At 35.9% G+C, this 17,595-nt stretch overlaps 2 protein-coding genes across 2 annotated transcripts in view; both read left to right on the top strand.

Annotated features, from left to right (window-relative positions):
• Positions 1-298: 298 nt before the first annotated feature.
• Positions 299-16,168, top strand: LOC137177057 (uncharacterized). Its single transcript, XM_067583149.1, has 18 exons — positions 299-523; positions 724-804; positions 1,451-1,477; positions 1,979-2,059; positions 2,744-2,770; positions 3,272-3,352; positions 4,037-4,063; positions 4,565-4,645; positions 5,292-5,318; positions 5,820-5,900; positions 6,547-6,573; positions 7,399-7,476; positions 7,673-7,753; positions 8,400-8,426; positions 8,928-9,008; positions 13,596-13,682; positions 13,843-13,926; positions 14,052-16,168. The coding sequence occupies exons 1-18, from the start codon at positions 448-450 to the stop codon at positions 14,141-14,143; spliced, it is 1,146 nt and encodes a 381-aa protein (XP_067439250.1). The 5' UTR covers positions 299-447; the 3' UTR covers positions 14,144-16,168.
• The window catches only part of LOC137177058 (carcinoembryonic antigen-related cell adhesion molecule 1-like), a 15,546-nt gene continuing 14,004 nt past the window's right edge, over positions 16,054-17,595 (top strand). The window contains exon 1 of the mRNA XM_067583150.1: positions 16,054-16,272. Coding sequence (XP_067439251.1) covers positions 16,224-16,272 — 49 coding nt within the window. The 5' untranslated portion in view covers positions 16,054-16,223. The remainder of the gene's footprint in view (positions 16,273-17,595) is intronic.

The following is a 17,595-nucleotide window of genomic DNA, read 5'->3' as shown; positions in this document are numbered from 1 at the left end:
ACCTATTTGTCTTTAATAATTTTAGAGTATTTAACAAGACAATATTTTAAATAATGTACTGTTTTCATGCATCCAGCACTTAAAAGTAATTAAAAACCAGTGTTTCAAATGCATTCAATGTACTTTTTTTTAAATTGCTGAATTCTAAAAATCAGTTAAGTAAAAAAGTCTCAAATTGGACACATTGTTAGTTGTTGTTGATTAGTAATGTGATGTTTTCCTAACAAACAAATGAAGTTTTACAGTCATCAATCATACTGCTGTTAGTTTTAACAGATAAAATTAAAACATATATTCTGACAAAAAGATTTATTTGCAACTAAATACTGACAAAGACATATCTGACCAACATTTGTTTAAATAGCAGCAGTTAAAAAACTCCTAATATGGATTCACTGTGTGATAGATGCATCATGGTTGTGACAATTCTTTATTCATTTCACAGAGATGTCAGAAATGCCTACACCTGTCGAAAAAACATCCACCCAGGACCTGGAGTCCCCAGATACCAGCAATAAAACTGGTGAGTGAAACATGATCATACTGACCCAGTAAGACCCAGATTATGAAACAACTTTAACTTTTGTTGAATCATTTTGTGTTTTCTTTTGGGTTTGTAAAAACTTTATAAAATTTGTTACCACTTTAGCTGTTTTATCAGCAGTGTGTGACAGATGCATTGTGACTGTGACAGTTCTTTGAACTTTTTAACATTTTTAACAGAGAGACCAGCAAGTCTTGTAGAAGAAACATCCTCCCAGGATAAAACATCTACTGTGCCTCCAGAAACCAGTAAAGAAACTGGTAAGTGAAATGTTTTAATATCCAACAGGTTTGATGGCCAAAGCCATGACAGTCAGATTTCACTCGTTGAAAGCACCAATTATATTCCCCACAGTAACTGCATTTACATTCTTTCTGTACTTAAGCATCATTTTGAGGTACTTTAACTTCACTCGAGTGTTTCCATTTTATGCTACTTTATATTTCATCTCCATTTCAGAGGGAAGTATCATACTTTTTACTCCACTACATTTATCTGACAGCTACAGTTACTGGGTACCTTGTAGATTCCACTTTTACATACAAAAATGTGATCATCTTATAAAATATTAGTTATAAGTAGTTGAAATTAGCAGCATAGGGGCCATTTTTCTGCATAACAAGTACTTTTACTTTTGATACTTTAAGTATATTTTTCTGTGAACATGTTTGTACTTTTACTTAAGTAAAATTTTGACTACAGACTTTTATTTACTGGACTAATGGAGCACTTTTAAAGTGTGATATTACCATGACTACTAAAACATAAGATAACTGAGACTTTCTTCAACTTGCCATCAGAGCTGTCAGGACATTTTTATTTTAATACCCAGAAGTCTAAGATAAACCTTAAACCCCAATGAAGAATTCCAGTGAGTTAACTCACACTTATTCATCTTCAATACAGGAAAAGCTGCAAACGGGACAGTGCGAGGTAAGATAGTACATTTTCACACCAATTAGGCATATGTTATTTACATACAGTGCAGAGTCCAAAGTGTCACGGAAAATCTAAATGGACGGGGTAAAGGAGAGGCGAAATGACTCAGCGAAGCCAATAGCAAAAGGAAAAGCAGCGAGGAAATGGAAATGCAAATGGGAAAGGGAATTTCCCTTTTGAATACCTGATTACAAGCTGTATTCTTAATTCAGTTCGCAAATTCAGTTATTTAATTTTCATTTTAAAACTGCATACTCAAATTGATTTTGAAATTCCATTGTTTATTTGGGTATTCATTAATGTAATTTTAAATGATGTACTTATTGACTGTTTTAAAGTTGAGTTTGTAAATCCCTTTTTAATTTGAACAATTTATTGATGGATAATTGCTTCATTTGTGTATAAATATGTTACCACTTTAGCTGTTTTATCAGCAGTGTGTGACAGATGCATTGTGACTGTGACAGTTCTTTGAACTTTTTAACATTTTAACAGAGAGACCAGCAAGTCTTGTAGAAGAAACATCCTCCCAGGATAAAACATCTACTGTGCCTCCAGAAACCAGTAAAGAAACTGGTAAGTGAAATGTTTTAATATCCAACAGGTTTGATGGCCAAAGTCATGACAGTCAGATTTCACCCGTTGAAAGCACCAATTATATTCCCCACAGTAACTGCATTTACATTCTTTCTGTACTTAAGCATCATTTTGAGGTACTTTAACTTCACTCGAGTGTTTCCATTTTATGCTACTTTATATTTCATCTCCATTTCAGAGGGAAGTATCATACTTTTTACTCCACTACATTTATCTGACAGCTACAGTTACTGGGTACCTTGTAGATTCCACTTTTACATACAAAAATGTGATCATCATATAAATTATTTGTTTTAAGTAAATTAGTTGAAACAAGCAGAACTTTGATCCAGAGCAGTAAAATTTTAACACTCACAGGGGCCATTTTTCTGCATAACAAGTACTTTTACTTTTGATACTTTAAGTATCTTTTTCTGCTAACATGTTTGTACTTTTACTTAAGTAAAATTTTGACTACAAACTTTTATTGATTGGACTAATGGAGTACTTTTAAAGTGTGATATTAGTATGACTACTAAAACAGAAGATAACTGAGACTTTCTTCAACTTGCCATCAGAGCTGTCAGGACATTTTTATTTTAATACCCAGAAGTCTAAGATAAACCTTAAACCCCAATGAAGAATTCCAGTGAGTTAACTCACACTTATTCATCTTCAATACAGGAAAAGCTGCAAACGGGACAGTGCGAGGTAAGATAGTACATTTTCACACCAATTAGGCATATGTTATTTACATACAGTGCAGAGTCCAAAGTGTCACGGAAAATCTAAATGGACGGGGTAAAGGAGAGGCGAAATGACTCAGCGAAGCCAATAGCAAAAGGAAAAGCAGCGAGGAAATGGAAATGCAAATGGGAAAGGGAATTTCCCTTTTGAATACCTGATTACAAGCTGTATTCTTAATTCAGTTCGCAAATTCAGTTATTTAATTTTCATTTTAAAACTGCATACTCAAATTGATTTTGAAATTCCATTGTTTATTTGGGTATTCATTAATGTAATTTTAAATGATGTACTTATTGACTGTTTTAAAGTTGAGTTTGTAAATCCCTTTTTAATTTGAACAATTTATTGATGGATAATTGCTTCATTTGTGTATAAATATGTTACCACTTTAGCTGTTTTATCAGCAGTGTGTGACAGATGCATTGTGACTGTGACAGTTCTTTGAACTTTTTAACATTTTAACAGAGAGACCAGCAAGTCTTGTAGAAGAAACATCCTCCCAGGATAAAACATCTACTGTGCCTCCAGAAACCAGTAAAGAAACTGGTAAGTGAAATGTTTTAATATCCAACAGGTTTGATGGCCAAAGCCATGACAGTCAGATTTCACCCGTTGAAAGCACCAATTATATTCCCCACAGTAACTGCATTTACATTCTTTCTGTACTTAAGCATCATTTTGAGGTACTTTAACTTCACTCGAGTGTTTCCATTTTATGCTACTTTATATTTCATCTCCATTTCAGAGGGAAGTATTATACTTTTTACTCCACTACATTTATCCGACAGCTACAGTTACTGGGTACCTTGTAGATTCCAATTTTACATACAAAACTGTGATCATCATATAAATTATTTGTTTTAAGTAAATTAGTTGAAACAAGCAGAACTTTGATCCAGAGCAGTAAAATTTTAACACTCACAGGGGCCATTTTTCTGCATAACAAGTACTTTTACTTTTGATACTTTAAGTATCTTTTTCTGCTAACATGTTTGTACTTTTACTTAAGTAAAATTTTGACTACAAACTTTTATTGATTGGACTAATGGAGTACTTTTAAAGTGTGATATTAGTATGACTACTAAAACAGAAGATAACTGAGACTTTCTTCAACTTGCCATCAGAGCTGTCAGGACATTTTTATTTTAATACCCAGAAGTCTAAGATAAACCTTAAACCCCAATGAAGAATTCCAGTGAGTTAACTCACACTTATTCATCTTCAATACAGGAAAAGCTGCAAACGGGACAGTGCGAGGTAAGATAGTACATTTTCACACCAATTAGGCATATGTTATTTACATACAGTGCAGAGTCCAAAGTGTCACGGAAAATCTAAATGGACGGGGTAAAGGAGAGGCGAAATGACTCAGCGAAGCCAATAGCAAAAGGAAAAGCAGCGAGGAAATGGAAATGCAAATGGGAAAGGGAATTTCCCTTTTGAATACCTGATTACAAGCTGTATTCTTAATTCAGTTCGCAAATTCAGTTATTTAATTTTCATTTTAAAACTGCATACTCAAATTGATTTTGAAATTCCATTGTTTATTTGGGTATTCATTAATGTAATTTTAAATGATGTACTTATTGACTGTTTTAAAGTTGAGTTTGTAAATCCCTTTTTAATTTGAACAATTTATTGATGGATAATTGCTTCATTTGTGTATAAATATGTTACCACTTTAGCTGTTTTATCAGCAGTGTGTGACAGATGCATTGTGACTGTGACAGTTCTTTGAACTTTTTAACATTTTAACAGAGAGACCAGCAAGTCTTGTAGAAGAAACATCCTCCCAGGATAAAACATCTACTGTGCCTCCAGAAACCAGTAAAGAAACTGGTAAGTGAAATGTTTTAATATCCAACAGGTTTGATGGCCAAAGCCATGACAGTCAGATTTCACTCGTTGAAAGCACCAATTATATTCCCCACAGTAACTGCATTTACATTCTTTCTGTACTTAAGCATCATTTTGAGGTACTTTAACTTCACTCGAGTGTTTCCATTTTATGCTACTTTATATTTCATCTCCATTTCAGAGGGAAGTATCATACTTTTTACTCCACTACATTTATCTGACAGCTACAGTTACTGGGTACCTTGTAGATTCCACTTTTACATACAAAAATGTGATCATCTTATAAAATATTAGTTATAAGTAGTTGAAATTAGCAGCATAGGGGCCATTTTTCTGCATAACAAGTACTTTTACTTTTGATACTTTAAGTATATTTTTCTGTGAACATGTTTGTACTTTTACTTAAGTAAAATTTTGACTACAGACTTTTATTTACTGGACTAATGGAGCACTTTTAAAGTGTGATATTACCATGACTACTAAAACATAAGATAACTGAGACTTTCTTCAACTTGCCATCAGAGCTGTCAGGACATTTTTATTTTAATACCCAGAAGTCTAAGATAAACCTTAAACCCCAATGAAGAATTCCAGTGAGTTAACTCACACTTATTCATCTTCAATACAGGAAAAGCTGCAAACGGGACAGTGCGAGGTAAGATAGTACATTTTCACACCAATTAGGCATATGTTATTTACATACAGTGCAGAGTCCAAAGTGTCACGGAAAATCTAAATGGACGGGGTAAAGGAGAGGCGAAATGACTCAGCGAAGCCAATAGCAAAAGGAAAAGCAGCGAGGAAATGGAAATGCAAATGGGAAAGGGAATTTCCCTTTTGAATACCTGATTACAAGCTGTATTCTTAATTCAGTTCGCAAATTCAGTTATTTAATTTTCATTTTAAAACTGCATACTCAAATTGATTTTGAAATTCCATTGTTTATTTGGGTATTCATTAATGTAATTTTAAATGATGTACTTATTGACTGTTTTAAAGTTGAGTTTGTAAATCCCTTTTTAATTTGAACAATTTATTGATGGATAATTGCTTCATTTGTGTATAAATATGTTACCACTTTAGCTGTTTTATCAGCAGTGTGTGACAGATGCATTGTGACTGTGACAGTTCTTTGAACTTTTTAACATTTTAACAGAGAGACCAGCAAGTCTTGTAGAAGAAACATCCTCCCAGGATAAAACATCTACTGTGCCTCCAGAAACCAGTAAAGAAACTGGTAAGTGAAATGTTTTAATATCCAACAGGTTTGATGGCCAAAGCCATGACAGTCAGATTTCACTCGTTGAAAGCACCAATTATATTCCCCACAGTAACTGCATTTACATTCTTTCTGTACTTAAGCATCATTTTGAGGTACTTTAACTTCACTCGAGTGTTTCCATTTTATGCTACTTTATATTTCATCTCCATTTCAGAGGGAAGTATCATACTTTTTACTCCACTACATTTATCTGACAGCTACAGTTACTGGGTACCTTGTAGATTCCACTTTTACATACAAAAATGTGATCATCTTATAAAATATTAGTTATAAGTAGTTGAAATTAGCAGCATAGGGGCCATTTTTCTGCATAACAAGTACTTTTACTTTTGATACTTTAAGTATATTTTTCTGTGAACATGTTTGTACTTTTACTTAAGTAAAATTTTGACTACAGACTTTTATTTACTGGACTAATGGAGCACTTTTAAAGTGTGATATTACCATGACTACTAAAACATAAGATAACTGAGACTTTCTTCAACTTGCCATCAGAGCTGTCAGGACATTTTTATTTTAATACCCAGAAGTCTAAGATAAACCTTAAACCCCAATGAAGAATTCCAGTGAGTTAACTCACACTTATTCATCTTCAATACAGGAAAAGCTGCAAACGGGACAGTGCGAGGTAAGATAGTACATTTTCACACCAATTAGGCATATGTTATTTACATACAGTGCAGAGTCCAAAGTGTCACGGAAAATCTAAATGGACGGGGTAAAGGAGAGGCGAAATGACTCAGCGAAGCCAATAGCAAAAGGAAAAGCAGCGAGGAAATGGAAATGCAAATGGGAAAGGGAATTTCCCTTTTGAATACCTGATTACAAGCTGTATTCTTAATTCAGTTCGCAAATTCAGTTATTTAATTTTCATTTTAAAACTGCATACTCAAATTGATTTTGAAATTCCATTGTTTATTTGGGTATTCATTAATGTAATTTTAAATGATGTACTTATTGACTGTTTTAAAGTTGAGTTTGTAAATCCCTTTTTAATTTGAACAATTTATTGATGGATAATTGCTTCATTTGTAAACTCTTTTTATAATTCCTCCTTTTATTGCCCACTAAAATGTAAAATAATGAATTACTTTGTAATTTAGTCTATTTATGGATTAATCATGAATTCATTAATTGATTTATAAACGTATTTATAAATTCCTGTTTTTATTCTACAAGTACTTATAATTAATTAATTAATTAAGTACTTTATTACTATTTCTGTGACCTTTCTGGTCCTCCATATCACACAGTCATCAATCATACTGCTGTTTGTTTTAACAGATAAAAATAAAACATGTATTCTGACAAATAGATTTATTTGCAACTAAATACTGACAAAGACATATCTGACCAACATTTTTTTGAATAGCAGCAGTTAAAAAACTTCTAATATTGATTCACTGTGTGATAGATGCATCATAGTTGTGACAATTCTTTATTTATTTCACAGAGATGTCAGAAATGCCTACACCTGTCAAAAAAACATCCACCCAGGACCTGGAGTCCCCAGATACCAGCAATAAAACTGGTGAGTGAAACATGATCATACTGACCCAGTAAGACCCAGATTATGAAACAACTTTAACTTTTGAATCATTTTGTGTTTTCTTTTGGGTTTGTAAAAACTTTATAAAATATGTTACCACTTTAGCTGTTTTATCAGCAGTGTGTGACAGATGCATTGTGACTGTGACAGTTCTTTGAACTTTTTAACATTTTAACAGAGAGACCAGCAAGTCTTGTAGAAGAAACATCCTCCCAGGATAAAACATCTACTGTGCCTCCAGAAACCAGTAAAGAAACTGGTAAGTGAAATGTTTTAATATCCAACAGGTTTGATGGCCAAAGCCATGACAGTCAGATTTCACTCGTTGAAAGCACCAATTATATTCCCCACAGTAACTGCATTTACATTCTTTCTGTACTTAAGCATCATTTTGAGGTACTTTAACTTCACTCGAGTGTTTCCATTTTATGCTACTTTATATTTCATCTCCATTTCAGAGGGAAGTATCATACTTTTTACTCCACTACATTTATCTGACAGCTACAGTTACTGGGTACCTTGTAGATTCCACTTTTACATACAAAAATGTGATCATCTTATAAAATATTAGTTATAAGTAGTTGAAATTAGCAGCATAGGGGCCATTTTTCTGCATAACAAGTACTTTTACTTTTGATACTTTAAGTATATTTTTCTGTGAACATGTTTGTACTTTTACTTAAGTAAAATTTTGACTACAGACTTTTATTTACTGGACTAATGGAGCACTTTTAAAGTGTGATATTACCATGACTACTAAAACATAAGATAACTGAGACTTTCTTCAACTTGCCATCAGAGCTGTCAGGACATTTTTATTTTAATACCCAGAAGTCTAAGATAAACCTTAAACCCCAATGAAGAATTCCAGTGAGTTAACTCACACTTATTCATCTTCAATACAGGAAAAGCTGCAAACGGGACAGTGCGAGGTAAGATAGTACATTTTCACACCAATTAGGCATATGTTATTTACATACAGTGCAGAGTCCAAAGTGTCACGGAAAATCTAAATGGACGGGGTAAAGGAGAGGCGAAATGACTCAGCGAAGCCAATAGCAAAAGGAAAAGCAGCGAGGAAATGGAAATGCAAATGGGAAAGGGAATTTCCCTTTTGAATACCTGATTACAAGCTGTATTCTTAATTCAGTTCGCAAATTCAGTTATTTAATTTTCATTTTAAAACTGCATACTCAAATTGATTTTGAAATTCCATTGTTTATTTGGGTATTCATTAATGTAATTTTAAATGATGTACTTATTGACTGTTTTAAAGTTGAGTTTGTAAATCCCTTTTTAATTTGAACAATTTATTGATGGATAATTGCTTCATTTGTGTATAAATATGTTACCACTTTAGCTGTTTTATCAGCAGTGTGTGACAGATGCATTGTGACTGTGACAGTTCTTTGAACTTTTTAACATTTTAACAGAGAGACCAGCAAGTCTTGTAGAAGAAACATCCTCCCAGGATAAAACATCTACTGTGCCTCCAGAAACCAGTAAAGAAACTGGTAAGTGAAATGTTTTAATATCCAACAGGTTTGATGGCCAAAGCCATGACAGTCAGATTTCACCCGTTGAAAGCACCAATTATATTCCCCACAGTAACTGCATTTACATTCTTTCTGTACTTAAGCATCATTTTGAGGTACTTTAACTTCACTCGAGTGTTTCCATTTTATGCTACTTTATATTTCATCTCCATTTCAGAGGGAAGTATTATACTTTTTACTCCACTACATTTATCCGACAGCTACAGTTACTGGGTACCTTGTAGATTCCAATTTTACATACAAAACTGTGATCATCATATAAATTATTTGTTTTAAGTAAATTAGTTGAAACAAGCAGAACTTTGATCCAGAGCAGTAAAATTTTAACACTCACAGGGGCCATTTTTCTGCATAACAAGTACTTTTACTTTTGATACTTTAAGTATCTTTTTCTGCTAACATGTTTGTACTTTTACTTAAGTAAAATTTTGACTACAAACTTTTATTGATTGGACTAATGGAGTACTTTTAAAGTGTGATATTACCATGACTACTAAAACAGAAGATAACTGAGACTTTCTTCAACTTGCCATCAGAGCTGTCAGGACATTTTTATTTTAATACCCAGAAGTCTAAGATAAACCTTAAACCCCAATGAAGAATTCCAGTGAGTTAACTCACACTTATTCATCTTCAATACAGGAAAAGCTGCAAACGGGACAGTGCGAGGTAAGATAGTACATTTTCACACCAACTTGCTTCATGATGTATTCACTTGGCTCGACTGTAAATCCTCCTAGACTGTAAAACTAATACATTTATCTTGAACTATTTTGATAATTTATAAATGAGAGATCGCACTGTGTGACAGGTGTATTGTAGTCATGACAATTCTTTTATCATTTGACAGAGAGGTCAACAACAAGTCCAGATGTCCCTGAAACATCCACCCAGGACCAGGAAAGTGCTTAGTCACCAGATCCCAGCAATGAAACTGGTGAAAGAAATATTATTGTATCCAGTCAGAATGATGCCAAAATTTACAGCAGCAACAGCAGTAAACTAAATTTCTTTCTTTTATCATTTTACAGAGGAGTCACCAATGATTCCTGATGACCTGGATACACGCTGCTGATGGATGAACAGACAGCAGATCCAGAAGATGAGGCCCAAAGCTGAAGTACTTTGGGTTTGTTTTTACTATAAAAAAAACAACCTGCAGGATTATACCAAACAGCAGATTTGTTGTCTGTCAGGACAGAAGTTCAGAGTTTCATCACTGAATGTAACTGCTTTGGGCTGATCCTTCCCAACAGATGTGACTACAAACAGTGTTAAATGCTGACACCTGTGAGCAGGACTGTGTGAAAAACCTGCAGCCAGGTGGAGGTTTGTGGTTGTGCATCTCTAAATTAATTTATTAAGTTGGCAGTGGTTACTGTATTTGAGTTATTGTGTTTTTGTTCATCTAAATCTCTTTATTTTACATTTGGATCTGTTTTGTTGTCTCTTTCGTGAGCCCTGGTTCAGTCAGTATGCACTTTTGTTTTTTATTATTTATTTTTTTTGTTGTATTGTATTTATTGGGATCATGTACAGTGTTTAACATAAATGTTAACATTTGATGTACTGCATCAGAGCTAATTTTCATCTGCAGTTCCTTACAATTAAAACATATAACAGCACAATAACAAACAGTACAAAGCAAATAACACACAGTAGATGTTATACAAAATACAACGCTACATACAATGACACATGTAACTTAGATTTAAGTCTATAAAAGAAAAGAAGAAACTTTAGTTATTTTATGATGCCTTTGAACTCATAATATCTATACCAACATGAGCATTTGGTGGCACAATATTAAGACTCAGTGTCAAGCGCCAAATGAACTTCTTCAAAAAGCTTAGAGAAACAAGAATCCTCTAACCTTCACCAGAGTCAAATTAAATACAGTACATATCCAACTTATGAGGGTCAGATGATTACTGGCTTCCTACGGAGATTTGATGATGGAAACAGGAAGTTCTGAAGTCTGAGGAACATTTTTAAACTGCTAACATGTGAAAGAGAAGAAACAAGTTGTTGATTGTAGAGGTAAAAACCTCTGCAGATGATCCAGAACGTGGCGGCACGTCTGGTCTTCAACCAGCCCAAAACAGCACACGTCACCCTGCTGTTCATGTCCCTCCACTGGCTCCCAGTTGCTTCCAGCATCAAATTCAAAACCCTGACACTCGCTTATAAAACAGCAACTTAAACGGCTCCCACCTACCTGAACTCTCTCATTCAGGTCTACACTCCCTCCTGCTCACTACGCTCTGCCAATGAAAGGCGCCTGGTACCACAACAGGGCTCTAAGTCGCTACTAGACTCTTCTCTTCTGTAGTTCCTCGGTGGTGGAACAAGTTACCAAACTCTGTTCAATCTGCAGAGTCTTCTCAATCTTTGAGAAAAGACTGCTGCTGCTGCTGCTGCTGCTGCTGATGATGATGATGTCTGCACTTGTGTTTTGTTTCTTTTCTTGATGCTTTTTTTTTGTTCTATGTAAAAAAACAACTTTGAATAGTCTTGTTGTTGAAATGTGCTGTACAAATAAACTTGTCTTGTTCTCACAGTATGACATCTTTATTTATGTTTTTTGATTACAAACAGAGGTAAGTGTACTGTAAGAATAAGGGGATCAAGCTGAAAATACTCACTACAGGACGTCTCATGTCTCTTTTCAAATTTCCTCGTTTCCTCTCTCCTCGCTTGGTTTCCTTGCGTCTCTCCTTGCATCCACGGTGGGAGGGACTAAGACGCAAGGAAAAGACTCAAGTGAAGGAAACGTGGATGCAATTTAAGAGACTTGGGATGCACCCATGAGACGTCCTCTCCTCTGAAGCGTCATGTGAAGCGACGTCCGTTTCTGATGACGGCGACAGCTGATCACAGCTGGATCAGCTGTCAGTCGGCTTTAACAGCTGTAGAAACTTCTGATGGAGTTTGTGTCTGTACACATGTGCACTGTGCTAACACTAATAAAGGTTCACTGTTATCACCGCTAGAGCAGCTGTTTTCTCTCTGCAACCTGTTACCTGTCTAACAAACACCAAAATAAAAACCTGCATTTTGCATTTATACTGTGTCTTGCTCAGAGGCACAGGAACCATTTCTACTTGCAGAATGCGTTTATACTATTTATTGATTATTTGTATCTGTATTTTTTGATAATCCTGATAGTGAATTCATCATTCAATAACCCAGAATATGATCATTTCTTCTGAACACTGGAAAATATGTATTTGGCTAAATGTTTCAGGGAAAATGGAAATGATGTAACTCATATCAAACCCAACACTCAGGAATTTTCAGCCTCGCATGTAACTGAATGGAAATGACGATAAATGATGTAAAATATAAATGTGTTTAACTGTCATTATGGATAAAATGAAAGTCAGGAAGAGTCTGTCTGTCAGCAAGAAACAGTTTAATGGAGGAAATAATAGATCATGAAAAGAAAAAAAAATCTTTCTAATACATGAAGAAAGTTGTTAATGGTTCTTTTGTTGATCAGACCGACAATTAACAGATTTTAACTATATGATGAATCAGAAAACAAGTAAAGCAGAAAACTTGGGAGTGATACATTTAAATTGGATCTATAATCTGTCTCCACTTCGGTATGAAACTGCAATGATGTATCAGATCAGTCTGATCAGCAGCAGCATCCAATCAATAACTGATATCCAATAAGGGGGCGTGTCGGCTGGTAAAAGACTTCCGTGAAGGCTGCTCTCATGTTTCCTCGCTCCCCGCTCCTCCGAGCAAAATAAGAGACTTGGGACGATCGTCAAAATGGCGCATCAGGAACAACTTCCGGTTCAGGCGGGGAGCGAGGAGCGAGGAGCCATAAAATAAGATACATGAGACGTACCCACTGTGTGTTTGTTTGTGTGGGTGTGTGTGTTGGCCTGGGCGTTGGCTCTCCTGGCTTCCAGCTCTACACCCCTGTCCACAATCAGCTCATCACATCTCCCAGTCTGCTCACCTGACTCTCATCAATTCATCAGCTTGCAGTGTATATATACCCCGGCTCATCATCCACTCATCGCCAGGTTGTTATTTCTACTCAAGTGGTAGCATACGCTTTGGGCCTCTCACTTAGCTATCGTGATTTCTCCAAGTTTGGATTTTTGCTACCTGCTGTCTCTCTCTCTAGTGCCCCTGGACCATCGCTCACCTGCCAGCTTACCTGCTCTCCAGCCCATCACCACCTCCTCCCTTCTGCTAGCCCTTGCCATTCTCCCTCTCTCCTCTCATCCCTCCAGTCCTCTGCCTCAGCGTGCTTCATCTCCACTCCATCCACCTCCATGCCCCCACTTCCCTGGCAATAAAGCCTTATTTCATTCACTGTCACTTTTGTCTGTGTCTGCATTTGGGTCCACCTTGCAACCCCCAACAGAATATAATATAAAATAGATTTATTTGCAACTAAATACTGACAAAGACATATCTGACCAACATTTGTTTGAATATCAGCAGTTAAAAAACTTCTAATATGGATTCACTGTGTGATAGATGCATCATGGTTGTGACAATTCTTTATTTATTTCACAGAGATGTCAGTAATGCTTCCACCTGTTCAAAAAACATCCACCCAGGACCCGACATCTGTTGTGACCCAAGATACCAGCAATGGAACTGGTGAGAGAAATATTTTCATACCAAATATAAATGATAGCCAAAACCCTGAGAGTTATAACAACAGACTTTTTTCCTTGAAACGTTATAACTGCAGTAAACTAGAAGTTTCACTGTCTGACGGATGTATTGTAGTTGTGACAATTCTTTTATCATTCAACAGTGATCTCAACAATATCTGAGGTCCATAAAACATCCACCCAGGATCCAACATCTGTTGTGACCCAAGATACCAGCAATGGAACTGGTGAGAGAAATATTATTGTACTCAGTCAGAAAGATGCCAAAAGTTACAGCAGTAAACTAAAACTCTGTGTGATCTGCATGTATTAGATGTAATGTAATTTTGATAGTTCTTTTATCATTTTACAGAGGAGTCAGCAATGATTCTTGATGACCTGGAAACATGCAGACTGCTGATGATTGAACAGACAGCAGATCCAGAAGATGAGGCCCAAAGCTGAAGTACTTTGGGTTCCTTTTTACTGAAAAAACCCTGCAGGATTATACTAAACATAGCGATCATAGTGGTTGTACTGACATTGGCACTCTTCTTTGGTTCAAGAAACAGTACAATTGGTACAACAATTCTAAGGACCGAGATCCTAAGACAACATGTTGTTCTCCTGAGACCACAGCCTGTAATCCTGAAAGGATGGAGCTGAATATTGAACTCTTTCTCCTCTATCCTTCCATGTACAGTCCTGTGAACAACTAGCCAACCATTATCCAAAACATTTCCATTGCATATCATGTGCTCTAGCCAGAGACATTAAATAACATATATATTTAAGTTTCAACAAATTACAGTAGCCTGAATAGTGACAGAAGACGTTGTGTTGTCTCAATAATTTTAAATTATGAGCTCAAAGTATGAACTCACTGACAAAACGAAGGAATTTTCAAATAATATTGACCACATTAACTAGACTAGATATGCCAATTATGCCATCAATGGTTTTGAGGAAAATAGAAAGGGAACTATAATTTTATTATTGATTGTCCAATTTCTTGGCAGCTTTAACATTGACAGGGGACAATGATGACGCATCGGTAACATTAGCTGCGTTAGCTAAGTAGCAAATGTTAGCTAGCTAGCACATTTATTTACCTTTCTTTTTTTCTGTCTTTCCCTCTCTGCTCCATCCTTCCTCTTTTTCCACCGTCCATCTTGCTACTAAGTCATTTAGCCGCAATAAATGCACTTGCTGCCAAAGGAAACGCGTAACTGCCAACTTCTCTCTCTCAGTTCAATTCAATGACAATATAACATTGCTAAAGCATATTTACACAAACTATACGATCATAGCAAACAAATAATAAATAAACAATAAACAAGAGTGTGTCAAACACTGTGTCATTGTCAAGGCTGTTGCTACGATGCTTGTGGCTCTTTCGGACTGCTCCTGTCAGTATGCTAATGTTTAGCTATCAAGCTGAAGAGAGAGTCTATCTTTTCTAAAGAGCTCCTTCGTGAAATACCGGGCAACGAAAATGCTGAATTTTGCATACACTGCAAGAGTACATTTTCTGTCATACATTGTTGAAATGCCGATATAAAAGATCATATTAAGACGGCCAAACATAAGCAGTGGCTACAAGTGGGAAGTAGTGATCTCCTTCAGAGGGACAAACGCCACTGACAGCCTTCTGAATACTCCACGTTGGTGTGCTAAGCACTGAAATAAGTTTCCCCCCATCCTGATGAAAATACCTAAGGTACGTGCATAAGCGCATACATGTGCGTGTGCGTGAACGTGCGGAAACGTACACTTAAGGGTCTAGGTTCGGGGGTTTGAAAATATGGTCACCCTAATTAAAACTATGTACTCACTGGAAAAGCTGACCACCCAACTCATTAGAAGATCTTTTATCACAACCAAACACTGACCAATACTTTTTTTAGGTGACCCGAAATAGCAGCAGCTACGTCTATACCCTGTGACTCTCGGGTTACACCATGGTTACATGGTTACAAATGGGACCATGATTTACAAAATGAACATCATGATGTACTGAAAAATACTTGAAACTAGTTATGGAGACTCATTAGGAAAGTGCTCACTGAGGTAATAAATCAAGTGAGAAGTAGGGTCATTTTCTCCTAAACTTCTATACAATCGGACTTCTCTTTGCAGCCAGTGGAGTCGCCCCCTGATGGCCATTAGATAGAATGCAGGTTGAAGGCACTTCTGCATTGGCTTCACTTTTCACGCCAGGAGCTACCCGCTTGGGTTAAGCCCTTCATGTCTAGACGGTAACCCTGGATTTGCAAAAGATTTTGCAAGAGTGATCATTCTACTGTAAATTATTTATAGTGTCCGTGATGTTGCCCTGGACGTAATACAAGAACTCTTATAAAAACAACCTTGCCCTTACTTCACCTTCACTCTCAGCTTCGGCTGTCAGCAGCAACCTTTCCAACTTTTTCACTTTCTGAATACATTTTTAATCTCTATATACTTGAAATTTTTTAAATATCAGAAGAATCACCGTGAATTTACGTGTCTTGCTTGTATTTAAGCCAAACTAAGGACAAGGAAAATGTGGCTGTTTTTCTTTCTGTTCTGGATCGCAGTGAGAGCCAACGCCAGTAAGTTTTCTATAATTTAAACTGTTTATAACTGACATGTTGAGAAAATTATAATATCATGGTTTTATGGTATTTCTGTGCATGTTTTGTGTTATATTTTTCTGTGTCAATTTTAATTTTGTGACCACATCCTCAGGTTAAATAGATAGTCCAGCTTTTTATTACCTATTTACCAATGCACATGCCCACATTTACATCAGCTGTGACAACAGGAAAATAGTTAAATATATAATTGTTACATTTATGTGTATTTAATTATTTATTTATTTATATACATATTTATATATTTACATATTTGTATGTTTATTTATTCATATATTAATTACATTAGTTTGTTATTAATTTGTTCACACATTTATAATTGTATTTATTTATATAACTTAGTGTAACTTGCTGTAGCGAAATAAATAAATGTGTCAACTTCATCGATCAAGTCAGGAGCCGGGTTAAAGCCTCTGATTGGTCAGCCTGCAGCCTCAGTTGCTGCATCATCTCCGCGAGGATCGTCAATACATCTTCATTTCTGTGTCAGTCAGGGCCGATGTCATCACATTTTCCTCAGCAAAGCCCTAAAAAGCACAGGAATTGGCATCTGTATGGTGGTATTACTGTAGCACAGCTATGGTTAGAATTTTATCTTTATCTTATCCACACAAATTTATTTGTCCCGTTTTGCACGTATCAGAGAGAAAAAAACAGACTACATTAATACCATCCCACTTCCTTGTTGGAATTACAGGTAGACATCAGACTTTCTGATCATACTGTCTGCTAACATTTGACTTTTGTTCCAGGTTCTTTGTTCCAGTTCAGAGAATACTGGCTGCTGGTTGGGAGGAAGGGCTGTTTCAGCTAGTTACTAAGTGTACAGGAGTTTAACACATTTTAGTGCACGTTACAAACTAAGCTAAATACAAACACCGTCAAATAGAGTAGAGGACAGAGAAGCTAGCGCAACCATAAATGACAGCAAACCGCGGTAGAGACCAGGCCCGGACTGGCAATCGGGAGCACCGGGACTTTTCCCTGAACTCAACACTGCTCTGCGCGCTGTGACAACAGAGAGAGAGAGATGTTTTGTTTGGCAGCAAGTACATTTAGTGCTAAATTACTTAGCAGCTAGATGGACGGTGGAAAAAAGAGGAAAACACCCATGGGGTGGGGCAGAGAGATGGAAAGAGAGGAAAAAAAGGTAAATAAACGTGCTGGCTAGCTAACTTTTGTTACTTAGCTAACGGAGCTAATGTTACCGATTCGCTATCATCGTCCTCTGACAATTAATAATAAAAGTGGTAATTCCCTCTCTAGTTTCCTCAAAATCAT

This window comes from Thunnus thynnus, chromosome 24 (assembly GCF_963924715.1).
Source record: "Thunnus thynnus chromosome 24, fThuThy2.1, whole genome shotgun sequence".
NCBI lineage: Eukaryota > Metazoa > Chordata > Actinopteri > Scombriformes > Scombridae > Thunnus > Thunnus thynnus.
Note: the sequence above shows the minus strand (reverse complement) of the source record. Positions and strands in the feature narration are given on the sequence as shown.